We start from the raw sequence: 22,077 nt of genomic DNA on the forward strand, positions 1-22,077 counted from the left end.
CAAAATGAGTCGTAAAGCCAAAGGTATCTTTTCCAGAAAATTCAAAAGAAACCTAGCTTTTGCCAAGTTGGAAATTAATAAAATATATATAAATGGGTCATTCATTTTTTAACTGTTAGCTCTTGCCTCATTTTTAAACACAAATATTTTTATTTATAATTTATGGACCCCATTTTAATTTTCTTCAGTGCGCAGTTAATGCAGCTGAGCAAGAAAGTCATGCTTATCCAGCAAGTAATTATTTACCATGCATTGATTCTATACTGCAGCTGCTAAATTTCGCTCGACAAATTGTTAATACGGCGGCGGCTAAAACAATGAAACGTTATTGTAAAAGGCGATGGCGGGCTTGGTGGTTCTGGCAAAAATGAGAGAGAATTTATGGTAATAAAAGCAGTAGACATTCCCTCCACAGCAACAGCAACAAACAAGCGTCGTAAAAACTCTAATTTGAAAAGTCGGAATGATTGAGAAATATGTGCAGACACAGCTCATTGAAGGCGCCAAGCCACACCACATCAAAGCCGAAACTAAACAAGAGCCGTAAAATAAGTTGGGCGTATAAATCATGGGCAGTGCTGAAACACCTTTCAGTCTCAGTCGGTTGGTACCTGGAATCATAGCTTCTCTTACAGCCCGGTGAGACTGAGGTTTCGTCCCAAGCTTCAAATCAATTACAAATTGCACACAATATAAAAAGTGGCATTTAAGCGAATATTTGTTACTCAAACTAACTGCAAAGAGCTAACAGTTGCTAACAAAATTGGTAAAAGTCGATATTTGATGACAGTCGATTTCCTCGGGCAGCTGCAGAACGTGCCAGGAAGAAATTTATAAATTTTGTTGGACTATCATTACAAATTATTAAATTAAAATAGTAAATTTAAAAAAAAATCAATTAAACGGTTTGTGGGCGTTAGTTGGGGGTGGCAATCTTCTGAAATAAACTTGCAATATGTGCGCTTCATCATAGTATTTTAGATTTTATGGACTAACGGACAAAAGGACATGGACAGATCGAATTGGCTAGTGGTAGGGATATATGGCATATGTTACAACATTTTCAACGAACCTAGTGTAACCTTAAAATCTACAAATAATGGAGATAAATGCTATAAATATTATTTTTCTAATTTGGAGCACCAGAATTAAGCCAGTCTGTCCTATGTCTCGATATGATACTCCATTGACGTGAGTCATTCCGAAGCCTCGGTGGCGCAGTTGGCAGCGCGTAAGTCTCATAATCTTAAGGTCGTGAGTTCGAGCCTCACCTGGGGCAAGTAATTTTTTTCTTTTTTGTCATTTACAATATTATCTTATAGGGGCATAAAGACTTATTTTGGGGCATATGGCTTTCCATTGGAAATTAAACCAACTCGTGTATAATTACAAGTTGATTTCTCATGTACTTCGGAGATGACCATAGGGAGTGGGCTGCATCTGGCAGCAGTTAATGGCCAAGACAAACACAATGCAATAAAATAAAACTCGCGGCAATCTGGCAAGAACTTGGCGGCCAATCAATTAGGCGAAGAAGCAATAAGCTCTGTTATTTCTAAAATGAATTCAAGTGCCGCACAATTGATTGGCAGCTGGCCAGTGATGAAGACCAGTGTCCTTCGGACATACAATATACTGTCTCTCGCCCACGGCTGGGTAATATTTTCTGGCGCACTGCGGTGGCCTCTGACCTGGCTTTTTATTTCCTTTTTTTCCACACTCCCATCACCTTCACGGCTTGCACTGCAACCGCAATTTGCACCGGTACACGGAGAAAATTTAATTTGTTTCCTGCATATATCCTAGAGGCGTTTTGTGTGTCATGCATTTTTACACCTTAATTTGCGGCTAATTTGCATATTGTATATATCGCTTGTTGCGCAATTTCAGCTGCAGTTGCAGCCAACGTTTCCTGCCAGCCACCAGTTGTGTCCTTTCATCCTCGTTCCTCTCCGGCGTTAAAGTCACCGGATCCACGCGGCGAGTGCAACTTTAGAGCGGGTAACAAGCGTGAAATTAAATTTTGCTGGAAAAGTTCTGACGCGGGAACTCAAATGTAGGAATATAGCCGATAACAAGTCAGTTATCCCAAAATAATTAAAGCTTAAGATGCATAATTAAGCGATAAGTGCCACAGAAATTACCTAACAATATGCTGCAACTTTCCCATCTTAGACATTTTTATTCATTCAGACCACAAAGAGGCCACAAATAATTTTCTATTTTATATTTCTGATTTGCATTCTCTCCGAATTCAGCAACAATTATAACATAACTTTGTAGAATTTACATGACTTCTTTTCGAGACCAACATTTAAATGCTACAATTTAATTGTTTTTAACAAAATATGTACAACAAAAATCGAGGTTGACTTTGACTTGCTTTGGTTAAATGAATAACTTTTTAAAATGGGTTTTGTACTTAGTCTCTAGAAACAAAATGCTGCTCCGCTTTTGTTAAGCAATCTAACCTTACTTAACCATATACAAACACCTAAAGTGGATTATGAAGATTTATAAATGTACACTCCTCTGTGGAATTCAGTATAATTCACTTAGCTGCAGTCGCACATATTTTTTAAGGCTACGAATTTATAACAATTCCGTAATCAAATCGAATAAAGTCAGCCGAGGCAAACAGTAGTTTAAATTCAACCCCAAATAATAAAATTGAAACTATAATATAAACTTCAAATGTCACTGAGTTATGATTCTTAAAATTCAATACTTATCAGCAAATAATTTTTAAATAATTGGAAAACCACTTTCAAAGCAATATTCAACTGCCATTGGCACTTGCCTTATTTATCGACTGTGACAGGCATTTGTTTTGATTTTGGCTAATTGTTTGTAAGCTATTTATCCTATTTATCCAATTTCATTTTGATTGCTTCTGAAAGCTGAGTGAACTACACTGAGTTTTGTTCCTGGACGGCAGCTGATTATACCTCCACCCAATCTAGAGGCATCCATTGCCCCAGCAGCCGCACCACGGGATCTTGCCGCCCGTGTGCGAGCTGACCGAGATCTTCCGGCGATTGGATCGCATGCTGAAGCTGGTGGAGGACTCGCGCGAGGAGGCGAAGCTGTTGGAGTTGCGATCGGACAGCGAGGTGACCGTCTCGTGGTTGCTGTCCTGGTGGGAATGGTGGCTGTGGTGCGGGTTGCTGCTGATCACCATGCCGCTGTGCGGGTGGTGGTGGCTGTGGCTGTGATGGTGGTGACCACCTCCTCCGCCTCCGCCTGCGCTGGCGGCGCTGTTCCGGTGGACGGTGTGAACGGTGCCCTCGGAGTGCCGCCTGGAGCACTTGGTGCGACTAACAGTGGCCGTCATGGGAACCGGATCACTGCTCTCCTTGCGATGGTGGTGATGGTGGGTGGTGCTGGGCGGTGCCGATGCAGTAGCGCCTACTTCGGGGTGTCCGCCGCCCACCGGTGTTCCCGGTGGAGCTGCCATCGAGTTGCTGTTGGTGCGACGACGCGAGGAATACGGCGAGTTGGGGGTGCTGTGGCTCATCTTGAAAGCCTTGATGGTCGGGTGAGTGAGCACCGTGCTCAGGTCCACACAACTGGCAGTAGCCATGGGCACGGTAGTCACGGGCGTGGCCACCTCGTCCTGCTGGCCGCCCTGTCCGGATCCACAAACGATGGACACGCGGCGAGCCTTCCGCCGCGCCAGCTCATCCAACTGAAAGGGTTTCGAGAGTTTAGTTCAGTAAATAGTCTTAAAGTCATAAAGTGCCATAAAAATGATAGGAGTGTGATATATACATATTGCATATGGTTTTGTGTAAAGCATTCTATAAGGCAATATACTCTAAAGCAATAATAGTATCTGTTAATACAAATAATTAAAGTATGAGCAATATATTAAATACGGTATATCGGAATACGGTAATCGGATAAGATTTCTTTTAATAAAGTTAAAATGGTGTTTGCTCCGCATGGAACGAAAATATTGCGTTAATATTCATCATTGAAGGCATAATTTTTGTATAGTATATTATCATATTACTATCACATTTTACTCACATTTGCAGCAGCTGCCTGGTCACCTGCCACGCCCGCCTCCCCATCCGATGCAGTGGGTTCCACGTCCAGGGACCTGGTTAACTGCGACGGGGATGAGCGGAAGATGGCTCTCTTGGCAGCCGCCGAGGCGAGGGTCTTGTACAGGTGACTCTTGTTGGGCGGCAGACCGATTACGCCAGAGGCGGAAGTGGTTGGAGGCGGGGGCGGTGGTTCCGTGGGCATGGTTGGCCTGCGGGCGGGTGGTAGTGGGGGCGGCGGTTTCAGCGGCACATTCGGCTTGGCTGCGATGGGAGGCCGATGGCCATTCGGCGATTGAGGAGGCACCCCGGCACCACCCGCCGCCTGGTTCAGCTGCTCGAATCCCAGGTAGGTGCACTTGTCGGGAAACGGTGCCATGGGGTCCGGAATGTGCGGTGCAGGGCTGTCGGTGTGCTCCCTCTCCAAGGATCGGGTGCGTCGCACTAATTTACTGCTCCCACTGTTTCCCGATTCGCTGGACGTGGTCACCGCCGATGTGTTTGTTCCCATTTCCGTTCTCTGGGTGTCCGTGGTGGCGGGTGAAATGGTGGGATTTGTGCCGTCATACTGCAGATACAGGTTCATTTCGGAGCGATAGGGTTTCTTCGCACTTTCATTGTCCTTGTTATTATTGTGGCTTAGGTTGTCCCTAGACTTGCTCTTCTCGAGCTGAATGGCCAGTATATCCTCCGAAATCGTCTCGATGTCGTTCAGAATTGACTCCAAGTTCACCGAATCCGTCTGCGGATAAATTGGAGCAATTAGTTTTTGTATGCATATGAGTCTCTGCATTTAGGCAAAATCATTGAAAACATTTTTTTACTCAAATATGCCAAGGCAAGGGGAGAGGGTTATGATTTCCCAATTTCGAAGCTAATATAATATGGTAATATATATTATCCTATGTTCCACAACTACAAATCGGTTCTTATCCCAAATTCTAAGGCCAATGTTTACAAGGAGCTTAATTAAACACAAACGGTGATCGATTTAATCTTAAACAAAATGGGAGACTACGAATAGTGTATTTTACACCGTTCTAGTTCGAATGTTCCATCATTAGATATGTTCTTAGGAATAAAAGCTCATGGGGTAGGAGGAAAATTGATTTACTCTAAGCCAGATTCAGCCAATTTATTACCAGTTTTAAAGGTGCTGGATGAATGCTACACTAAACCAATATATAATAAATACATAACACTGAATAATAACACTCAATAAACCAACAAATCCAAACTTCCTCAATAAATGGTGATCTTTGAATAATATTTACAAATAAAATTAAAAAATAAATAAACTGGATAAACGATAAACAAGAGTGGAATGTTGATTAGTGAATCTTGACAAAGAAACGGGATTGAGCTCTTAAGTCACCCGAAAGTAATAAAACTAAACACAGATTCTAAGCCGGACAGTGATGAGCAGGCCGGAGATGGCTATGACAGGAGGATGATCGTCTGATGGCCAGAGGATCCCTCACCTGACTGACGTTCTCCGCGGACTTGGCCGCCCTCTTGGCCTCGCCAACGACCTTCGCCAATCTTTGGGGCGAAGGCCACCTAGTGGTGGTGGCCTTGGTGGATTGGGTGGTGATGGTCATCACCGGCTGTGTGACAGACCTGGCAGAGATGCACGTATTCTGACCGGGCTTTTGTGCTGTAGCGTAGATGGGTTCGGCGGATCTGGCCGCCAGAAGCGGAGAGCACCTGGCGGCAGCGGCAGCCGCCAGAGCAGCGGTGTATATGTCCAGGACACTGGACCCCGGATGCGGACCCACTTCCCCCAAGCCCACGGCAGCGGCCACGTCCACCACCGCCCGATGCAGGGAGCAGTGGCTGGGCTGTGGGCGTTGGCGTTCGCGTTCGCGTTCGCGTTGGCGGCTGCGCTGGTGGCTGTGGGCGTGGCAATGCGAGTGAGTCGACCGTCGGTGACGAGGACTTACTTGTGGGGACACTTGGCGTTGATAGGGCGAGGCCAGGGCGTTATTCACGAAGATATCCGGCGGATCTCGCAAGGGCGGCGGCGGTGATCCCGGCGGCAGATCGTCCGGCTCGAGATCCTGTCCCTGATTGGCCAGCTTGGTGTTGAGCTTCAAACGCGGCTTGATCGGCGCAAAGAAGTGCTTCGGACTGTTGAGCGCATGCTGCGCGGCATTCGTGGTGATGGCCACCGTCTCGATGTCGCCACCATCCGGCAGAGGTGGCTGTGGCTGTGGCGGGGCGTTCAGGGCGATCTTCGGCATCGTCTGCAGGGTGGACGTGGGCACAAATGTGGTCATCGTGCTCACGGGTGGTGGTGGCGAGCGGGACGGCGACGACTGCTCGTTGTACTTGCGCTGCGTGAAGGGCGACTGCAGGTTGTAGTCCCAGCCGTTCGTGTGCCGCATCGTCTTGCCGGTGGTGGTGCTCGAACTGGTTCCCAACTCCGGGGAGGGCGTTTGTGCTGCAAGTATTTCAGTTAGATTCAGTAGTTCAGCTTTCATTATGGATTGCCTGTGTAAATACATTTATTTAAGACGCCTTCGTATTCATGTTTGATACTACTACTCTTTTTCTTAATAATCCAACTTAATTGGTTGGAAATCTATTTATCTAATCTATCTATTGTGGCAGAATTTAAAAGGAGATTCGTGGAAATATTATGGGCTTACTCACCCGCATTTCGTGCGCCCATATGCTGCGAAAGGATGTTCTCAAAGTAGGACAATGGTGGCACCATCGCCTGCAGGTCGTTCAGCTGATTGGCCACCAGTTCGATGGGCGTCAGCGGGGTGAGCGGTCCCATCAAGCTGGGCAGCGTGCTTTGCGATCCGTGGGCGTCTGGTGGGGGGAATATCGTCAGGTGCTCCTGCTGCTGGACGAGCATAAGCTCCGGGTTGCTCAGGGTCTCCTCGGAGACCACCGAGAGGTGATCGAAGTGCATGGGCTGCGGCTCCTTGCTCTGGGTGGCACCGTTGCCATCCTCGTTTTTGGATTGGGATGGGTGGCTGGGCACCTCCGGCGGAAGTGGCGGCTTTGGCGGGGCACAGGATCCACCCTCTTTGCAGCACTCGTCGCTGCAGTGGCCGTCGTCTGCCCCGCGACACGTATCACATGAGTCAGAGTCCTGAGCAGAAAGGGAATCATATTTGAAAAAGGATTACGATTGTTAGAGTTTTAAAGGAAATTGCAACCAATGCTGATGGCACTTACATCACTGTTTACATCACAACCTCCGCTCCCACGCCCACCGCCTCCGCCGCTGCAGCGGTAGGCGTGGCATGTGCCGCCACTGCCCCCGCTGCCCCTGCAACCACCAAACTCGTGCTCGTTGAGCTTCGCCTTGAAGCGCTTGTTTAGCCGGTCGCACTCGTCCCGCAAAGTCCAGATTTCCCGACGCAGTTGCTCATTCTCCCGCCGCAAGCGCTTGATGTCCGATTGCCCTGGAAAATGGAGGAAGTATAAGTTTTACTTATTGAGGAATGCAGAATGGGCAGGAAACACTCAATAGAATTTGCCGAAGTCTAAGGAACAGCACGTGGACATCACGCAGAGCTGTCAGACCATTAGACACCTCAAATCGCATTGTTTACATTCGCTTATCTTCTGTTTTGGCAATGAAAACATTTTTAATGAATATTCCGACACACATACACGAGGAGGTGGGCAGATATTTATGTACGAGTAGGTGCGTGTATAGATATTTCTTTGGCTATATTATGTAGGATTATTTTGGTTTCCTAGCCACCATCTAATGTCTTTTTAATTGGCTGTTATCAGGTTGTTTTTGGGCCATTTATTTTACGATTATTTGATTTCCTGTGTGCTGCGGTATTTCAAATTGTATGGCCAGCTTTCTGAACAGCTTTCTGAACAGCTTTTGATCAGCTATTATCGTATTTGGCCTACCTCGTTCCACTTCTGCATTAATGTTAATGGTGCGCAGCCTGAGCTCCTCATTTTCGTATATCATGCCCCGCGAAGACTTTCTGTCCAATCTGAAAGGATTAAAATGAATTTAGTAAATATGCTTAAGATGCCTTTGGGTGGTTTAACTAAGGATTATCATTGCCTTCGAGTGCTTATTGGTTGCCACGGCGAACGGCAGCCAATCAACATTCCAAACGCTTTCCCAACTTGGCTTAACAAAAGTATCTAAATCCCCAAAAATGTGGGTCGTTCTTCAACGAATGCTGTAAGTCAACTGAACCAGATAGGTCCAGCATTGGTACCAATTGTTGGACGTTCTCTTCGACTATTTGGCCGCGGCCTTTCAACACTCGCCACGCATAAATAAATAATAATAAAAAGCGGCGTTGTAGAAAAAATAAATATAAATATATCACCGATTTGGAGCGCTTCAAAGTGCTGCTAGAGAAAAAACACCAGGGAAGAGGAAAATAAGCACAGCGAGCTATAAATTACATCTATGAAGCATAAATAAATTATTATATCCAATCAACGGCTGTTGACTTACGTAAATTCGTAAGGGAATTTTTTACCCGAATTTGTTGAGAAAATAAATATGCACGGAAATCTTCAAAAAGAGTATTCCAAAGTTTCCCTGAACTATTTAACGCACTTCCTACCCTCTGCAAATCAAATTAGGCATTTAAAAGATGTATTCAAATCCCAAATGATCCATAAAAATGGGATTCTGTGCAGATTTTCCATAACTTACGTTTTTTATACCAAGCGATATGACACTGCTGTCTGCGCTGAGAACTTTTGACAAACTGCCGATCGCTTCAGAGACCTCAGCTCTTAGAGCCATCTTGCATAAAAAATATTTATGAACAAAAATGCTTACATATATTTCAACGTACATATCTCGTCTGGGCGACTGTCTCCCAAACAAATTGTGGAATGCGTAGATCTGAAAACATCGCCGCGTATTTATAAGGCGTCAGAATTTTTGACTTCAAATATTTAGCCGCCGTTCTCAACTCAGACAGGTGTCATTTTTTCCGCCTAATTGAAAATGAGTATTCATTTTAAATACTTTTTCGAACACTGAATAGTATTCAGTGCTCTTTCGAAGATCTTCAAACTGTCCACCAATGTGTAGCAGGCCTTTAGGCGCTAATATACATCTTTAGTCAGCCCAAATGTATGTTCATTTTACATTCAGGTGTACATATGTGGTGACATATTTTTAAAACACGCCTATTTAAAACCACATTTTTACGGTATATTTGCACGTACAATCTTTAGGTTTATTTTAATTGCGACACGAGTTGACGACAAAAATATTGAATATACGTTTAAGCACTTCAAATTCAACAAGTTTCCGGTAACTACAAAACCAAAATAGATCCATTCCCACGACCTTCTAGCCTTTTCAAAATGCCAAAAAGAGTAACGCCCATGCTTTTGAAAAAAGGTTTTGCTAAGAAGACATGGTTAAGTTTTTTCGTTGGCACTAAATACCTATTCATTTAACATTTAGCAAAACACCAACAAATTGTAGCATACCCTCTACAAGTGTTATTTTTTAAATTACGATTTTAAGGTGATTAAGATTTTAAATATAATATTTATAATATTATATAATCAATCAATTTCCCTTGTACATCGTCTAGCTGACTAACAGGTATCTGATAGTCGAAAGACTAGACTATAGCGTTCACTCTTGTTGTATTTTTTAAGTCATTTTCTTAGTAATTATTTTTTAAACGGACGTAAATGTTATTCAATTATTTACTTAATTTATTTCATAACTTTAATCCCTTGCGCCGTTTTCTTAAATATTGTATTGAGGGAAAGTATAAAATAAATAAGTCCCACTTTCTTAACTAGCCATAGCCATAATCCATTTAACGGTGTATGCCTCACTTCCGATTTGTTATTAAATTTGATTATATACCAAAATTAATTAAATTGCATTTTAAATTGAAGCATACATTCCGTTTTTATAGAATTAATTAAATTTATAAGAACAAATAGCTGTTACCAAAAGTATATTAGGTGCAAAACCTGATATCATGTGTATAAATTTCGGCACACTCATTTTCCTATTATTCCAGTATCTTTAAAATTTGATTAAGTCGACCTGATATTTTTTGTCATTTTATATTTTCTATGTTATCTTTTTAAACTGGTAAACTGCAAATTGGTTCAGTTCCTGGAAATTTCGGTTCAACGATTTTTGTTTTGCTGTTTCCCCAGCCCTAGTTTCTGTATTCTATTTTTTAGAACTTTCCCTAGAGAAACCGCTTTTTACCGTCTTGTTAGCCCCTAAATATACCAAACAATAAAATCGATAAACTGATGATCGATAGCAAAGCAAACAATGGCAGTTTTATTGAAGTCTACTATACACGGCACTAAGGAAAATACACAGATTGCAGATAGATTTGCATGAGTAAACATTTTTGGGAACTTTGTATACAACTTTGTAGTGTAAAATCATGTTGGACAATGTACACGAACCGATGATAAACAAACTGGAATTATTTTTAGCTCGGCTGGCCATAGCGAATATTGTTTATTTTACGACCACGAAAATTAGAAAAATGTTAATGACTTTTAATAAATTCGAGGGCCAGATGTCCGTGCCCGAATTCAAAGTGCATTTGGCGAGGCATCGCGAAAGGGAAATCCAAATGGAAGGGAAATTTGAACTGGAAAGCGAGGCAGCGTTTCGCTTACTTGGCCGACTTTTCCGAGCGTTTGTTGCTCTTGCTCTTGCTCCTTTCATATTGTGTTCTCGTTGTCTTAGCGCCTTTCATTTATTAAATAGATCTAACCACACTCGCCACTAGGTAAGCACACTATTCGGGGTATTCCCAAGTTTACGCAATCATCGACGAAAATCTCACTGGCGCACCATTTTCAGCGACTTCACATCAATTTCAGTAATTAATTATGGGTTCTGTTAACAATCAGCCGCGTGACAATATGAGAAATGGCCGAAAAGAAGACAATTTCACAGTAGCAAAACCGCACGAGTCGACTGTAAACCGAAAACTGACAGTTAGGAGAGATCAGTTTTGGCCAAAAAACAAGGCGACTAGAACAACAAACGCCGACGACTGGCATTGAACGCTGCCGCCAAGAGCAACAAGCTTTGTCTGCATCAGTTTTTATACAAATTAAAAGAAAAATTAAAAATGAAAACGAAAACGAAAAGCGAGCACAGCAAAAAAGTTTCATAAAGCAAATTCGGCGAGTAAATCGAAGGAACAACAAATCATCGTTCTCAATGAAATGTACGCATGCTGTGTCGAGAATCGTTTATATGATTAACAAAAGCCCCGTGAATAAAGAGCGCAGAAAGCTGGGGGCACCAAATGCCAAGGACAACGAACTTTAGATGCTCTTTAGCCTCACTGATTTTCAACAACTAAATCTAGTTCATGGTGCGCCACATTTTTGTATCGAAAAATTAATTTAAACAAAGTCTAGCACCTAATTTAGCATTTTTATGGCGCAATCATAATATGCTTAAATCAATTTTATAGTTAACTAATTTAAGCCTTTTTATTGAAAGTAATTATAAATAAAAACAATGCATTTTTTAATGGTAATGTCATACTTTACTAAAGCTTAAATAACTAAAAGGATTTCTAGTTATTATTGTGAAAAAGTAACCACAATTATTGACGAATTTCGCAAGTGCACTTGACATCTATTCTTTTATGAAAAAAATATTAAAATTGCAATTCACGTAAACTAACCGTAAAAGTAATACAAATATTTAAGGCTTTTTCATAAGTAGAGTCTAAACTAAAAAATAAAAATAATACGTATTGCTTGCATAATCAATTATCCATCTAATTATGCCAATATTATTTATATATTTTTTTGCAGCTCACTGACTATATTTACTCGCAAATTTATTTGTTGAATGAAATTTCCGTTGCAGCCATTTTTTTGTGGGGACAAGCATCGGTATTAACAACATAGGATATAAATGGAAATTAATCAAGCCCTTAATCGCATTCCGTGCCGTATTTGGTTTGGGTTTTGCGGATTGGCAATGTTGTAACCGAGAGTAGAAGAAATTAATTTATTTCTTTGGTAAGCAGCAGATGATAGAGTAAATTAACAATAACCGCATTTTCAATTAAATAAACAGCTATTTTATTGGGATACGTATGGAATGAATTAACGGCCCCTCCCCCAATTGAAATATGTCGCGACATTGACCACCCAAATAAAACCATCTCTGGCACCCACACATTGGAGGATCCCATTAAATCTTTGAAATCTATAGATACGACTATGTGTGCTGCTCTACGCACAAGATTTTAAAAATAAGTCCCACTCTCTGCTTTTTATTCATTATGTAAAGTTCATATGCTGGCCACCACTGTCAATAAATAATATTTCGGTGTATGAAAAATATGTGTGAATCCGCTTATTTATCAGCCAATTAGAAAATTAGCAAAGGTTAACTTTGCGCAGCAGAGGCATAAATATCATTTATGAAGCCCGCAGCTCTGTCTAACTCGTGCCAATTTGTTTTAAGGCTAATCGCCGCTGTCATTTACCGCCGCGGTACCTATTGTTTATTTTGACATAAATTTGACGGCGACAGTTTAATCTTGGACTTTTAAATTCTGCGATTTGTTTGCCTAACCAATAGTTTGCGTAAGCTAAGAAAGTACCTCAACGGTCGGGAATGCGACTAAAATTTATGGACCCCAAGATACAACGATTTCTAATGGTGGCCATGCATTAGATATTATTATGCTTGTGCTCAAGTCAGATAAGTTAATAGAGCTAGCAATCATTTGCATTCAGGTTTTCACCGTAGAGGACGTTCCCCAACTTCTGTGAAATGGAATGTAGATAAGCAATACAGCTTTCTCGAGGAACAAATAATTTCCTATAAAATACCGTACTAAAAGCATATCCTCTTAAATGAGCTTTCACTGATCATTTAAGCTTCAATGCATACTACCCCTTCATAAAAGCCTTTGCGCACAGCTTTTTCTCTTATATTGCGATCGCTTTTGAAAGAGACACGCCGCCCCTTGGGGTTTGGGACATAAACTTAATTCTAGAGCTTACGGCTAGTAAGAAAGGAAAATGTAGTAAAGTTTACCTGCTGTTTAGCTTATAGTGTGCATGACGTCTTCGTTCTCGGAGCATAGTCGTGCATTAGTTTTCCCGCATGTGAAAGAAAAACCAACAAACAAAGAACAAAATACACATAAAGTAAAACAAAAACATGTACACAAAACCGAAACAACACAGAAAGTAAAAGGGGCGGAGGTAAAAGAATGAAACAAAGTGGAAAAGACAAATCGTAATAATGAATATGGAAAATTATTTTCTCGCTTATTGGATTTTGTTGTTGTGTGGTGTGTATTCACTCATTTGCTTTTGCGTTTTTATTTTGGATCTGCTTGACTTTGCGGGTTGGCTTTGTTTACAAATAGCTGAGAGCGTGTTTATTTAGGCAAGAGCCGTGTGTAAGCGCACTGAAAATCTGACTGGTATGGTGCAAACACATTGGAAAAGTGATGCATCAGGCAAGTAATTCGTAATTGTAATTGACCCCCATCAATCCGACAGGGAAACATATCTAAGTAGGTATTTTATTAGAACTCCATTCCATTGGAAATTCTTTATTAGGCATAAGAGGGAAGAACGCACAAAAAGACGCTCATTTTGTGCAAAATAGTTGGTAGATTTATAATATTTAGATTGGGCCCCGATATTGTTGCTAAAACTCTATATAAGTTAGCAGCAAGCATTTAATTTTAATTTGCAACAAACAGAATTAGATGGTTTCCCCCCATTCGTGAAAATACACTTATGTTACGGCTTTTGTCACTTTGAATACGCTTTGTGGCACCTTTAATATCTTGGGTTCGTCGCGATGTCGTGTGGAATACTGATTCCCGTTTTAATATCTAGATGTTCAATGACATTCCGTTCTTTACGGCTTTGCGGCGACGATGTCTGGACGGTTACACAATGTACCAGCCCCAGGATGTATGCTACACACGCACCGAACCCAACCTCCTTGGGAAGCAGCCACAAAGGGCCAGACAAAAACTGTAGCGGAGCACACATTTTTATTGAAAAGGGGTGAAGCACTATCTGGCATGGCAATTGATTTATCGATTAAGTTGTCAAGTACACATTGTTATCCTTCATTAATATTTACATGTGTTACAATTCAGCCTCGCTTCTTGACGGCCTCCCCCGTCTTCATCCCCCCACCCTCTGGGGGGTTTTCAGTTCTCTACGGCACCATTGAAAGGACTTTCTTTGTCCATTGCATAACTGGCACACAGGACCCCATGTAAGGGACTATATACATCTTTTTAACTAATTTATGGCTGGGGTCGTAAATTTATCAAGGTGAAAGGTTCACGAAAGATTCCCGAAAGATACTGCAGGCACGTTTTAATTCCATTCACAAGATGGCAATTGAAAGAAAACAAACTCGCAAGTTATGATTGAATCTGAGAAGTCCGCAAATGTTACATCTTTCGCTTTTAGCCAAAATATACATTTTGTATAAACAGAGGAGGAGTGAGTTGATCTCGCTATACACTTACTCAGTATCGTAGTAAGAACTCATCAATATTTGTGCGAGCTCTTGTGAACGCTATTTTGGGAGTAAATTTATGAACACACAATTCACAATTTACCAGGCGCACGGTAAAATCCTAATTTGATATATGCAAACTCATTTTGGCCACTTGAGCAAATTTGAGATTTTATAGGTGCACTTTTGAACACATTCGTATATCTGTAAGAGTTGCCCGAGTAGTGCATATATACGCGTTCGTGGAGGTGACAAAGAGATACGCACGGCTGTGGATACAAGATACTTTCTTCTTTCCAACGGATTCAGATTCAATTCAGATACGATGTGGCCGGCGAGGCACGCGACTGGGAACTGCAACCACTTGGCTCCACCATTGAATTTTGTGTATTCTGCCTTTTCGTGTTAAATATTTTGCGTAGCCTCAGTTTATTTGTTGTTCTTCCTATGTATGCGTGCGGTGGGGGCAGGGGCGGCTAACGGGAAAGGGGGGCGGTGCATCCGAGCGGGCCAGCATACGGCATGCCAATAAACTGCCAGAATGTGCGTGAGCTGCTAAACCGTCTGCGACAGTGGGTCTCGTAAATATATTCACAGGCAGTGGAATGGATTGCTCTTCCCAAGTTTTATATGCCAATGTTGGATTGATTGTGCTTGCAAAAATGCCTTAAGCCTCAATAAGATTTTAGTAGGTGAAATTCGAATTTAATTTAATGTCGGCCGATCTGTTGAAAGATTTATATACTAACAGCCTAATTAGAATGCACCAGTTCGCCGTCATATTTGATACCTCTATTAGTAACAGCGTTTTAAAGAATTCAAGTAAAAATCAACATTACAATTCAAAAATAGATACCGTTACTTTTTTTTATAATCGTGTATATAAAAAGATAATGATATTTATAACCCATATAGAGTCTAGAACTATAATTATTTGCATTATTTCCAGCATCAACAAGGCGTGTTTATCTGCATCTAATGAAATTGATTTATGCGAGCCGTTTCATAGGTCGCAAAAAAATTTTAACTATAAGCTAGAATGGAATTAATTTGAAAATCTTCCCGGCAGCGTATAATAGATCAGCACTGTGGCGGCTAGACAACTCCAAAAAGAATGGAAAAATGTAAGGAAATAGGGGAACTCGCCGATATACAGAGAGAGAAAAGAAATGGTGCGTGAGCCTGGGGCGAGTAAACAAAATGCACAGCAAACGCGCTGACAAATAAGCAAAATGAACAAGTTTCTGTCTATTTCTGCCGCCGCCTGTTGCAGTTTATGGATCTATTATGGGGCAGTGTGCTTCCCGTGGATACAAAAGTACGCATGTGTGTGGGTCACTTTTTTGCCGGACAAACGGACGCACAGACGATCTACCGACCCACTAGGAACGATTTCATAAACACACATAATGCCGACTGCAAGTTGTGTTAAAGTTTATAAAGGCCAATGTATGAATTTTCTAACTCGCTGAGTGCGAAAAGGGGCAAAACAGATTTATTTTCATGGGCCATTGTGTTTTAACTTTGTGGGTCCTTCCGCGGACCTAAGAGGCTTATGTGAATCCAATAAATAAACATATTTTAATGACCAGTTGGAGCCTTCAAATACTAAGCCAGACAGCCAGCCAAATCCTTAGACTTATAATGATATATTTTGGGGCAGAAACTCAACTCCTGCACTACAACACATTTTGTAACATCAAAATATCAAAACCAAAAGAGATTAAAGCCTATGTCAGTACAATTAAATGAGTTCCTCTGTCATAAGAAGGAATGTGGTAACTTTATTAAAATGTTCTTCTATTGGTATATATCACAAAAGCAATTTGTTTCTAATAAATCCGACCAGCTAATGTGCATTTCTCAGACTCTTGTGCTGACAAAAATGCTGCTTCGTCGATTTACTGGGTCATCCGCAGTCGTTCCAAAAAGGTGAGAGAGGCGGGTCTATTTATACCAACATGCCACAAGTTTTAATGTTGGACGTGGCAAGGAGCCGCTGCGATACGAAATTAAATGAAAGCAGCAGGAATTTGTAAACAATAAATTACAAATCAAATTACCATATGTGCTGAGACTTACAGCGACCAACACTTTTCGATTTGTTTGCTGCGAATTATTTCCAAAATAAAATCAATGCGTCAAGCAATTCGAATTGGTTCCACACGATTCGGTTGCGCTAATTGAAGGCTTTCGGAAAACTGGCTAAGCACTGGGCGGAAAACTCGAGGCGATGCTGCGATTCCTGGCGGATGATCGATGAACGATCAAGGTAACGGAAGCGAGACGGCTTTAATTGCCGACACAAGTTTGCTTGGGAATCGATTCATTGGATATAATTTTAAAGACACCCACAAACAAGTTCAATGAGCTACATACGCGTAGAGCCGAAACGGAATGATGTACAAACGATTCTTCTATTTGGCTTTCATTCATTGCTAATTGCTCGGACTAAATGATGAATATGTTTTTAATAATTGAATCTGAATTACGAGCAGCCCGCGGATAAACACACGGTCGGGGGCTTCAGCTGGAATAATTTGCTGGCCAATTAAAATTGAATACAATCCATTTTGCCCGCCACTCTGCTCGAACCTCATTTTTGCGAAAGACGAATTTGGCTGGAACCCCGCTGATGGATGGGGGTTGAGTAAATCGGGTAATTGGGTAAAATCGTTTTCAAGTATATTTTACGGCCTAATTGGAATTTATTTTCCGATAGTGCGCTTCTCGATTGACCCATAAATACGTTCGTATTTTTCTTGCGGCGTTTTGCTCCCTGCAGGTCTTTTTAGCAATAGCTGCACAATAAACTGTTTGGCACATAAAAAAAAACAACAAAACTGAAAAAATAAAACAAAATAATTCCATTTTTCGATTACTGCTGAATTTCATATTTTCCCAAACGAATTATGTTCATTACATTATTCGTACAATTAGGTAAAAAAAGTTAGGCTTTTATAAGCGAACGCAATTATCAGTGGAAAAGCATAAAGTCATTCTCAATGACCATAAAAAACTGATTAAATAAAAGTAGCATTGATTAATTTTTTGAAAATCAAGTACTCTCGGTTTATGCTGACTAAAATAACTGAATGATCCTATTGTTTGATTATGATTATTTGTTTTGTTTAATTAAGCTGCATTTTGCCTCATAAATTGCGCTTCCCCTTTGGATAAACATGTATTATCACTAAGGCTTGCGTTTGATCCACTATCAGTGCACCATATTTTAATTTGGGGACTCTCAACTAGCGTTCGAAAACTTAGGGGTAACCAGTCTCCAACTGGCACTCCTTGGGGATGTGGATTACATGGATAGTTTGCGCTTGCCTCTCGCTCTAAGCCAAATAAACACGCTCGGGTGGCTCACGGCAGCAAATTAAAGCTCGTGGGCGGTGGGGTGTACATACTGCGGCGCTGTGGTGTGGTGTGTGGCGTGTGGCACGGTGGTCGGAATATAGTACATAGGTGCAACCTACTTGCTTTGGTGGGCGATGAGCTCGACTGCGTTGATTTCCGCTGATTGCCGTCGCTGTTGTCGCCGTTGCTGCCGCTGGCGCGTCCGCTAATTAAATTGTCATCCAAAGAAATTCCGTCGAGCCAATGCATGACATTATTTCCCTTTGTTGTCTACACGCACACACGGCTAACACTCGGAAAACACCTCAGCAGCGGCGGGTGGATAAATCACATTTCAGCAGCAGCTTGACCAATTGATAATTTCATCCCAGAACGCTGACACTTCATTTTCGTTTGTCCCCTGATTCCGCTGTATCTTTCACATATTTCCTTTTACACACTCGGGGCATTGGCAGTTGACATTTGTTGTTTGCTTCCACAACCGCACTCACACACACTCGGCTAATAATTCAACAAGTATTGAGTGGTCGTTTAGGCCTGTTCCTTCGCCACCTTCTTTCTCGATTCGATTTTCCGCTACCCGTTCGCGCCTTTTACTTTGGCTTTCACTTGCAATTGGCTTTCAACAGCACGCATACGCCCCGTGTGACATAATTAGCACATTGCACTTTAACACTTGTCACCTGCGCGGATGCCAAGCGAAGGCATTTTCGTAGAACTAACATGTTTGCCGCAGTGCTGGAACACAAAATAAAGGAAAAATTTGTATCGTTAGGGTGCACAATCATTAACTTTGAATCATAGAGATGAGCGCAGAATTGAAAAGGTAATTGTTATTACCCCGACTCGATAATATTATAGTGTTTATCGACGAGAAACAGATTTCCTTATTTATGTCCGATAAACTGTGGTATTCTATTGCGATGCGTTTCATAGTACGCACTTAAAACTCTTACTAACTAACACAGCAATTAAATTATATTCAGTTGGGGAAGGTTCGCTGACTCGGTTTTGAAACTTTACGCATTTACTGACGCAATTTGACTTGACTTTCAAACTAACCAACTGGGGCTACTAGAAAAATGATCCCTTTAGGATCTCAAATTCGAGGCGATTATTTCGATAATTCCAATCGATTGCCTTTCGCGCCTGCGACTTGTTGTTGGCCCTCCGGCTAGCCGGCTGCTTCTGGCTGAGAATCGGACGCTGACCGGACTGGGCAGAGATATAGAGATATAGACGGAGAGACAGAGACAGGGACAGCGACAGAGACAGAGAGGGCCACGTCGGCGGAGACAGCGTCAGCGACTGTGGCGCATTTCCAATCGTTTCGCACATTATTGTTTCCATTGTGTTCGATATTTGTGTGTTCTTGTACTTTTGCTGCCCGGGCACACACACAAATAAGTTTGCCTCAATTTATCGTACCTTCGCCTGTTTATTTTATACAAGTCCGGGCATTCTAGTGTTACGATAGGAACTCAAATAGTGGGCCGCTTCTGGCCAATTTCCTATTAGACATGTAGGCAGATACGATATGTGTGCGTGTTTACCGCCGACCACGTATTAAATGTGAGCTCATTTGGGGCGGTCTGGAGATAAAAACTACCTGGCTGCCCTTCGGGGGCTTTCTGCGATTTCTACATTAGCATTGGGCAAATGGAAATCGAGTGAAATTCGGGGAAAATCTGAATTGAACAGCTACACGTTGCACTGGCCGTGGCCCCAAGAATTATGCCAAATAAATATTTCCGAATTTCGGAACCGAGCCCACTCTATAAATCATTCATTAGGCACTGAAAGTGTCTCGCTTTTGAAATATTATGTCAAAATGTGTCAAACAAGAATTTAAGCATTTTGAAAACATTCGGCTGCATTTTAATGGCGTGGGTGGACTGAAAAAATGAAATTGTTTTATCGCTCAGTTAATTTGAGAAATTCAAAACGATTTCCGATAGTCTTTAATGTCTTATTGCTTGAGTTGTTCCAATGCCGAATGTTTGTTTACCCAGTAGCATGTGTAATTTATTTAAAACATCTGACTAAACAATCGAACCGGTCAATACACAAAGAGTTTCAGTTCAAAAGAAGAGGTCGGCGATCGGCTTTCTTGAGCATTTCCAATGCTAAAACTTGTTATTTTTCTGCAGATTATTGATCAAATAAAAATATTTTAAAAACGTTGTTTCCCAAGCTAGAGACTCATTTATTTTTCTATACATATTCCTTGCGATCTAAACCAGTGTGCAAATGATGGCACCTTGTCAACAGTTCAATATGTCTTGCTTCTCTCCTTGTATTTACTTTGAAATACTGTGTTTTTTGGTAACCTAAAACCAAATGTTTACGAACACGGAATGTGCAGCGAAAGCACATTAATTGTTTCCTTCGAGAGTTTTGTTTCAAATTGATTTTTCAGTTAAATTGGAAAATTCCCATTTTCGACGCATATAAACGCTCCAAACGGATTTATTAAAAGAGACGTCACGCCTGCACTGCATTCGCCGATGCCTGCGTCAATCAGCGGTCTGCACTTTCACATATTTTCAATGATAAACACGATATTTGTTTTGGCAGCCCCTGCTTATTTACATTTCAATCACAAAACAATTTCACTTCCGCACCACCACTGATCGCGCCACGCGGCGTATGAGTAATATATGCCCCGGGGATGGAAACCAAGCACAAACAACGTCCGCTGGCGTTGAAAGACCGACTTATTCTGCAGTCGCATCGAACCCATAGCTCCGAACAGCTGTCTTCCAGGCGGCCAGACAGCCCGCCCCCACGCCCCGCCCCCATTTTCACCCCCCGCCCCTCCACGACGGACTTGTGTGCGTGCGTAGGCCGTAAGTACTGCCAGACAAGGCATACGTGTGTATTGGTGGCCCCATCCAACGATTCTTATGCTATGGAAAATTAAAAGAATCAAAGACAACGGCAAAGAGGAAAATTAAGTATTTAGTTGTGGTATCGTATCCAGCCTAGACATGCATACTGGCTTGCTTTCTGAGCCCAAGGTGCCGGGAAAATTCCGGGGCGACAGGCGGGCTGTCTATAAGACATGTTTAGGGTTGCACAGGAAGAGTGAAATGCAACTAGGGATCGTTCTGCATTGGACTTTATAACTTTATTGTGGGTAATAATTCCCAATTTAATGAAATATTCCAGTTAGCAAAGATGTGGATTCTAGTTTTCAGCTCTAATTACCATTTCTTTTTACAACATTTTTTAAAGCAAGAACTTATATATGCTGTTTGTTTTGTATCAAGCGAGCATTTGTACCAATTAAACAACCCTACGAGCTGCAGACTGGTTCACCCTATTTGTAAGCGTCTCAGCCTCTGGTTCCATGTGCGTTTTCACGTTCAACTGTGTGTGTGTTCTTATGTCGAAGCTGAATGGAAAAGAGTAAAAATAAAATGTGTAAGAGCCGAGATAAAATGCATTGTTTCAGGAAGGCGAGAGAGGCAAGAAAAAATGGAAAAGGAAAAATACTTTTACACAAAATGTGTAAGAATTATTGGGGGTGATGGTGCATGGAAGGCAAGGAAATTGCCTATATGGTTGTCAGCCCCTTTCAGAACCCACTTAACTATATAAAAAAGATCCCAACATTTTCGACGGCTATTTGACGACGCAATCTAATTATCTAATAAAATGCATTTCTTAGTAAATAACACGAAAACTAAATATGATGATGAACATGTGCATCCTGTGAACTGTAGGCAACCCTGGTCTTTGTGATTGCCTGTTTCCTTGGCCTCCTTGGAATTGCGGCAATTAACACATCAATGTACGGCGATATCGATGGTTGGATGGAGAGGTGCGCCCCCTTTCAGCCCAGCCATGCCCACTTCCATTCCCACGCCCACGCCCACATCCACCAACCGCCCACCGCCCACCGCCCAGGTTACGGAATCGTCTCGGGAGAGGGAAATAAATTATTCTATTTGAAAGCTTTTAAAGCGTCCACACTCGGCTAAGGCTGCTATGCCAGCATTAAAATGCATTTATTTGAATTTCTTGTTGATATCGAAGAGCAAACAGAACCGCCGCCCACTTGCAGTATTTATTGTGTTTCCAGTTGGGCAGAAGCACAACCTAACCTTTGACGCAGCCAGCCTCCAGGAGGCGGAGGAGCACCCCAGCTGCTCCCACAATTCGAGCCCTTCC

The 22,077-nt window shown here is 41.9% G+C and overlaps 1 protein-coding gene and 1 non-coding gene across 5 annotated transcripts; one reads left to right on the forward strand and one right to left on the reverse strand.

The window, feature by feature from the left end:
• The first annotated feature begins 1,206 nt into the window (after positions 1–1,206).
• Positions 1,207–1,279, forward strand: Trnam-cau. Its single transcript has one exon. It is a non-coding gene; the product is annotated as a tRNA-Met (tRNA).
• A 1,118-nt stretch (positions 1,280–2,397) lies between these two features.
• Positions 2,398–20,629, reverse strand: LOC6553119 (proteoglycan 4). Of its 4 annotated transcripts, XM_015154093.2 has the most exons (9): positions 20,494–20,629; positions 18,021–18,639; positions 13,081–13,117; positions 7,938–8,026; positions 7,242–7,471; positions 6,705–7,155; positions 5,993–6,492; positions 4,033–4,791; positions 2,398–3,688 (listed from the first exon to the last, which is right to left on the reverse strand). In XM_015154093.2, exons 2-9 carry the CDS (start codon positions 18,148–18,150, stop codon positions 2,960–2,962), a joined length of 2,925 nt encoding a protein of 974 aa, XP_015009579.1. In that variant the 5' UTR covers positions 18,151–18,639; positions 20,494–20,629; the 3' UTR covers positions 2,398–2,959. The 4 variants fall into 4 exon arrangements, with proteins under 4 accessions (XP_015009579.1, XP_015009578.1, XP_026839743.1 ...); XM_015154092.2 differs by lacking the exons at positions 13,081–13,117; positions 18,021–18,639; positions 20,494–20,629 and adding an exon at positions 14,549–14,921; XM_026983942.1 differs by lacking the exons at positions 18,021–18,639; positions 20,494–20,629 and having other exon boundaries at positions 13,081–13,127.
• Positions 20,630–22,077: the final 1,448 nt, after the last annotated feature.

The sequence above is a fragment of the Drosophila erecta genome, unplaced genomic scaffold, assembly GCF_003286155.1.
Source record: "Drosophila erecta strain 14021-0224.00,06,07 unplaced genomic scaffold, DereRS2 tig00000000-arrow-pilon, whole genome shotgun sequence".
Classification (NCBI taxonomy): domain Eukaryota; kingdom Metazoa; phylum Arthropoda; class Insecta; order Diptera; family Drosophilidae; genus Drosophila; species Drosophila erecta.

What these genes read in the sequence shown, in the direction of transcription:
- LOC6553119 (XM_015154093.2), bottom strand. Translation starts at nt 18,150, where the DNA reads ATGCATTGGCTCGACGGAATTTCTTTGGATGACAATTTAATTAGCGGA. An exon ending in CTCATCGCCCACCAAAGCAA is followed by an intron (nt 13,118 to 18,020) that starts GTAGGTTGCACC and finishes CTATGCTCCGAG; the next exon opens with AACGAAGACGTCATGCACAC. An exon ending in GTTGTGATGTAAACAGTGAT is followed by an intron (nt 7,156 to 7,241) that starts GTAAGTGCCATC and finishes CTTTCTGCTCAG; the next exon opens with GACTCTGACTCATGTGATAC.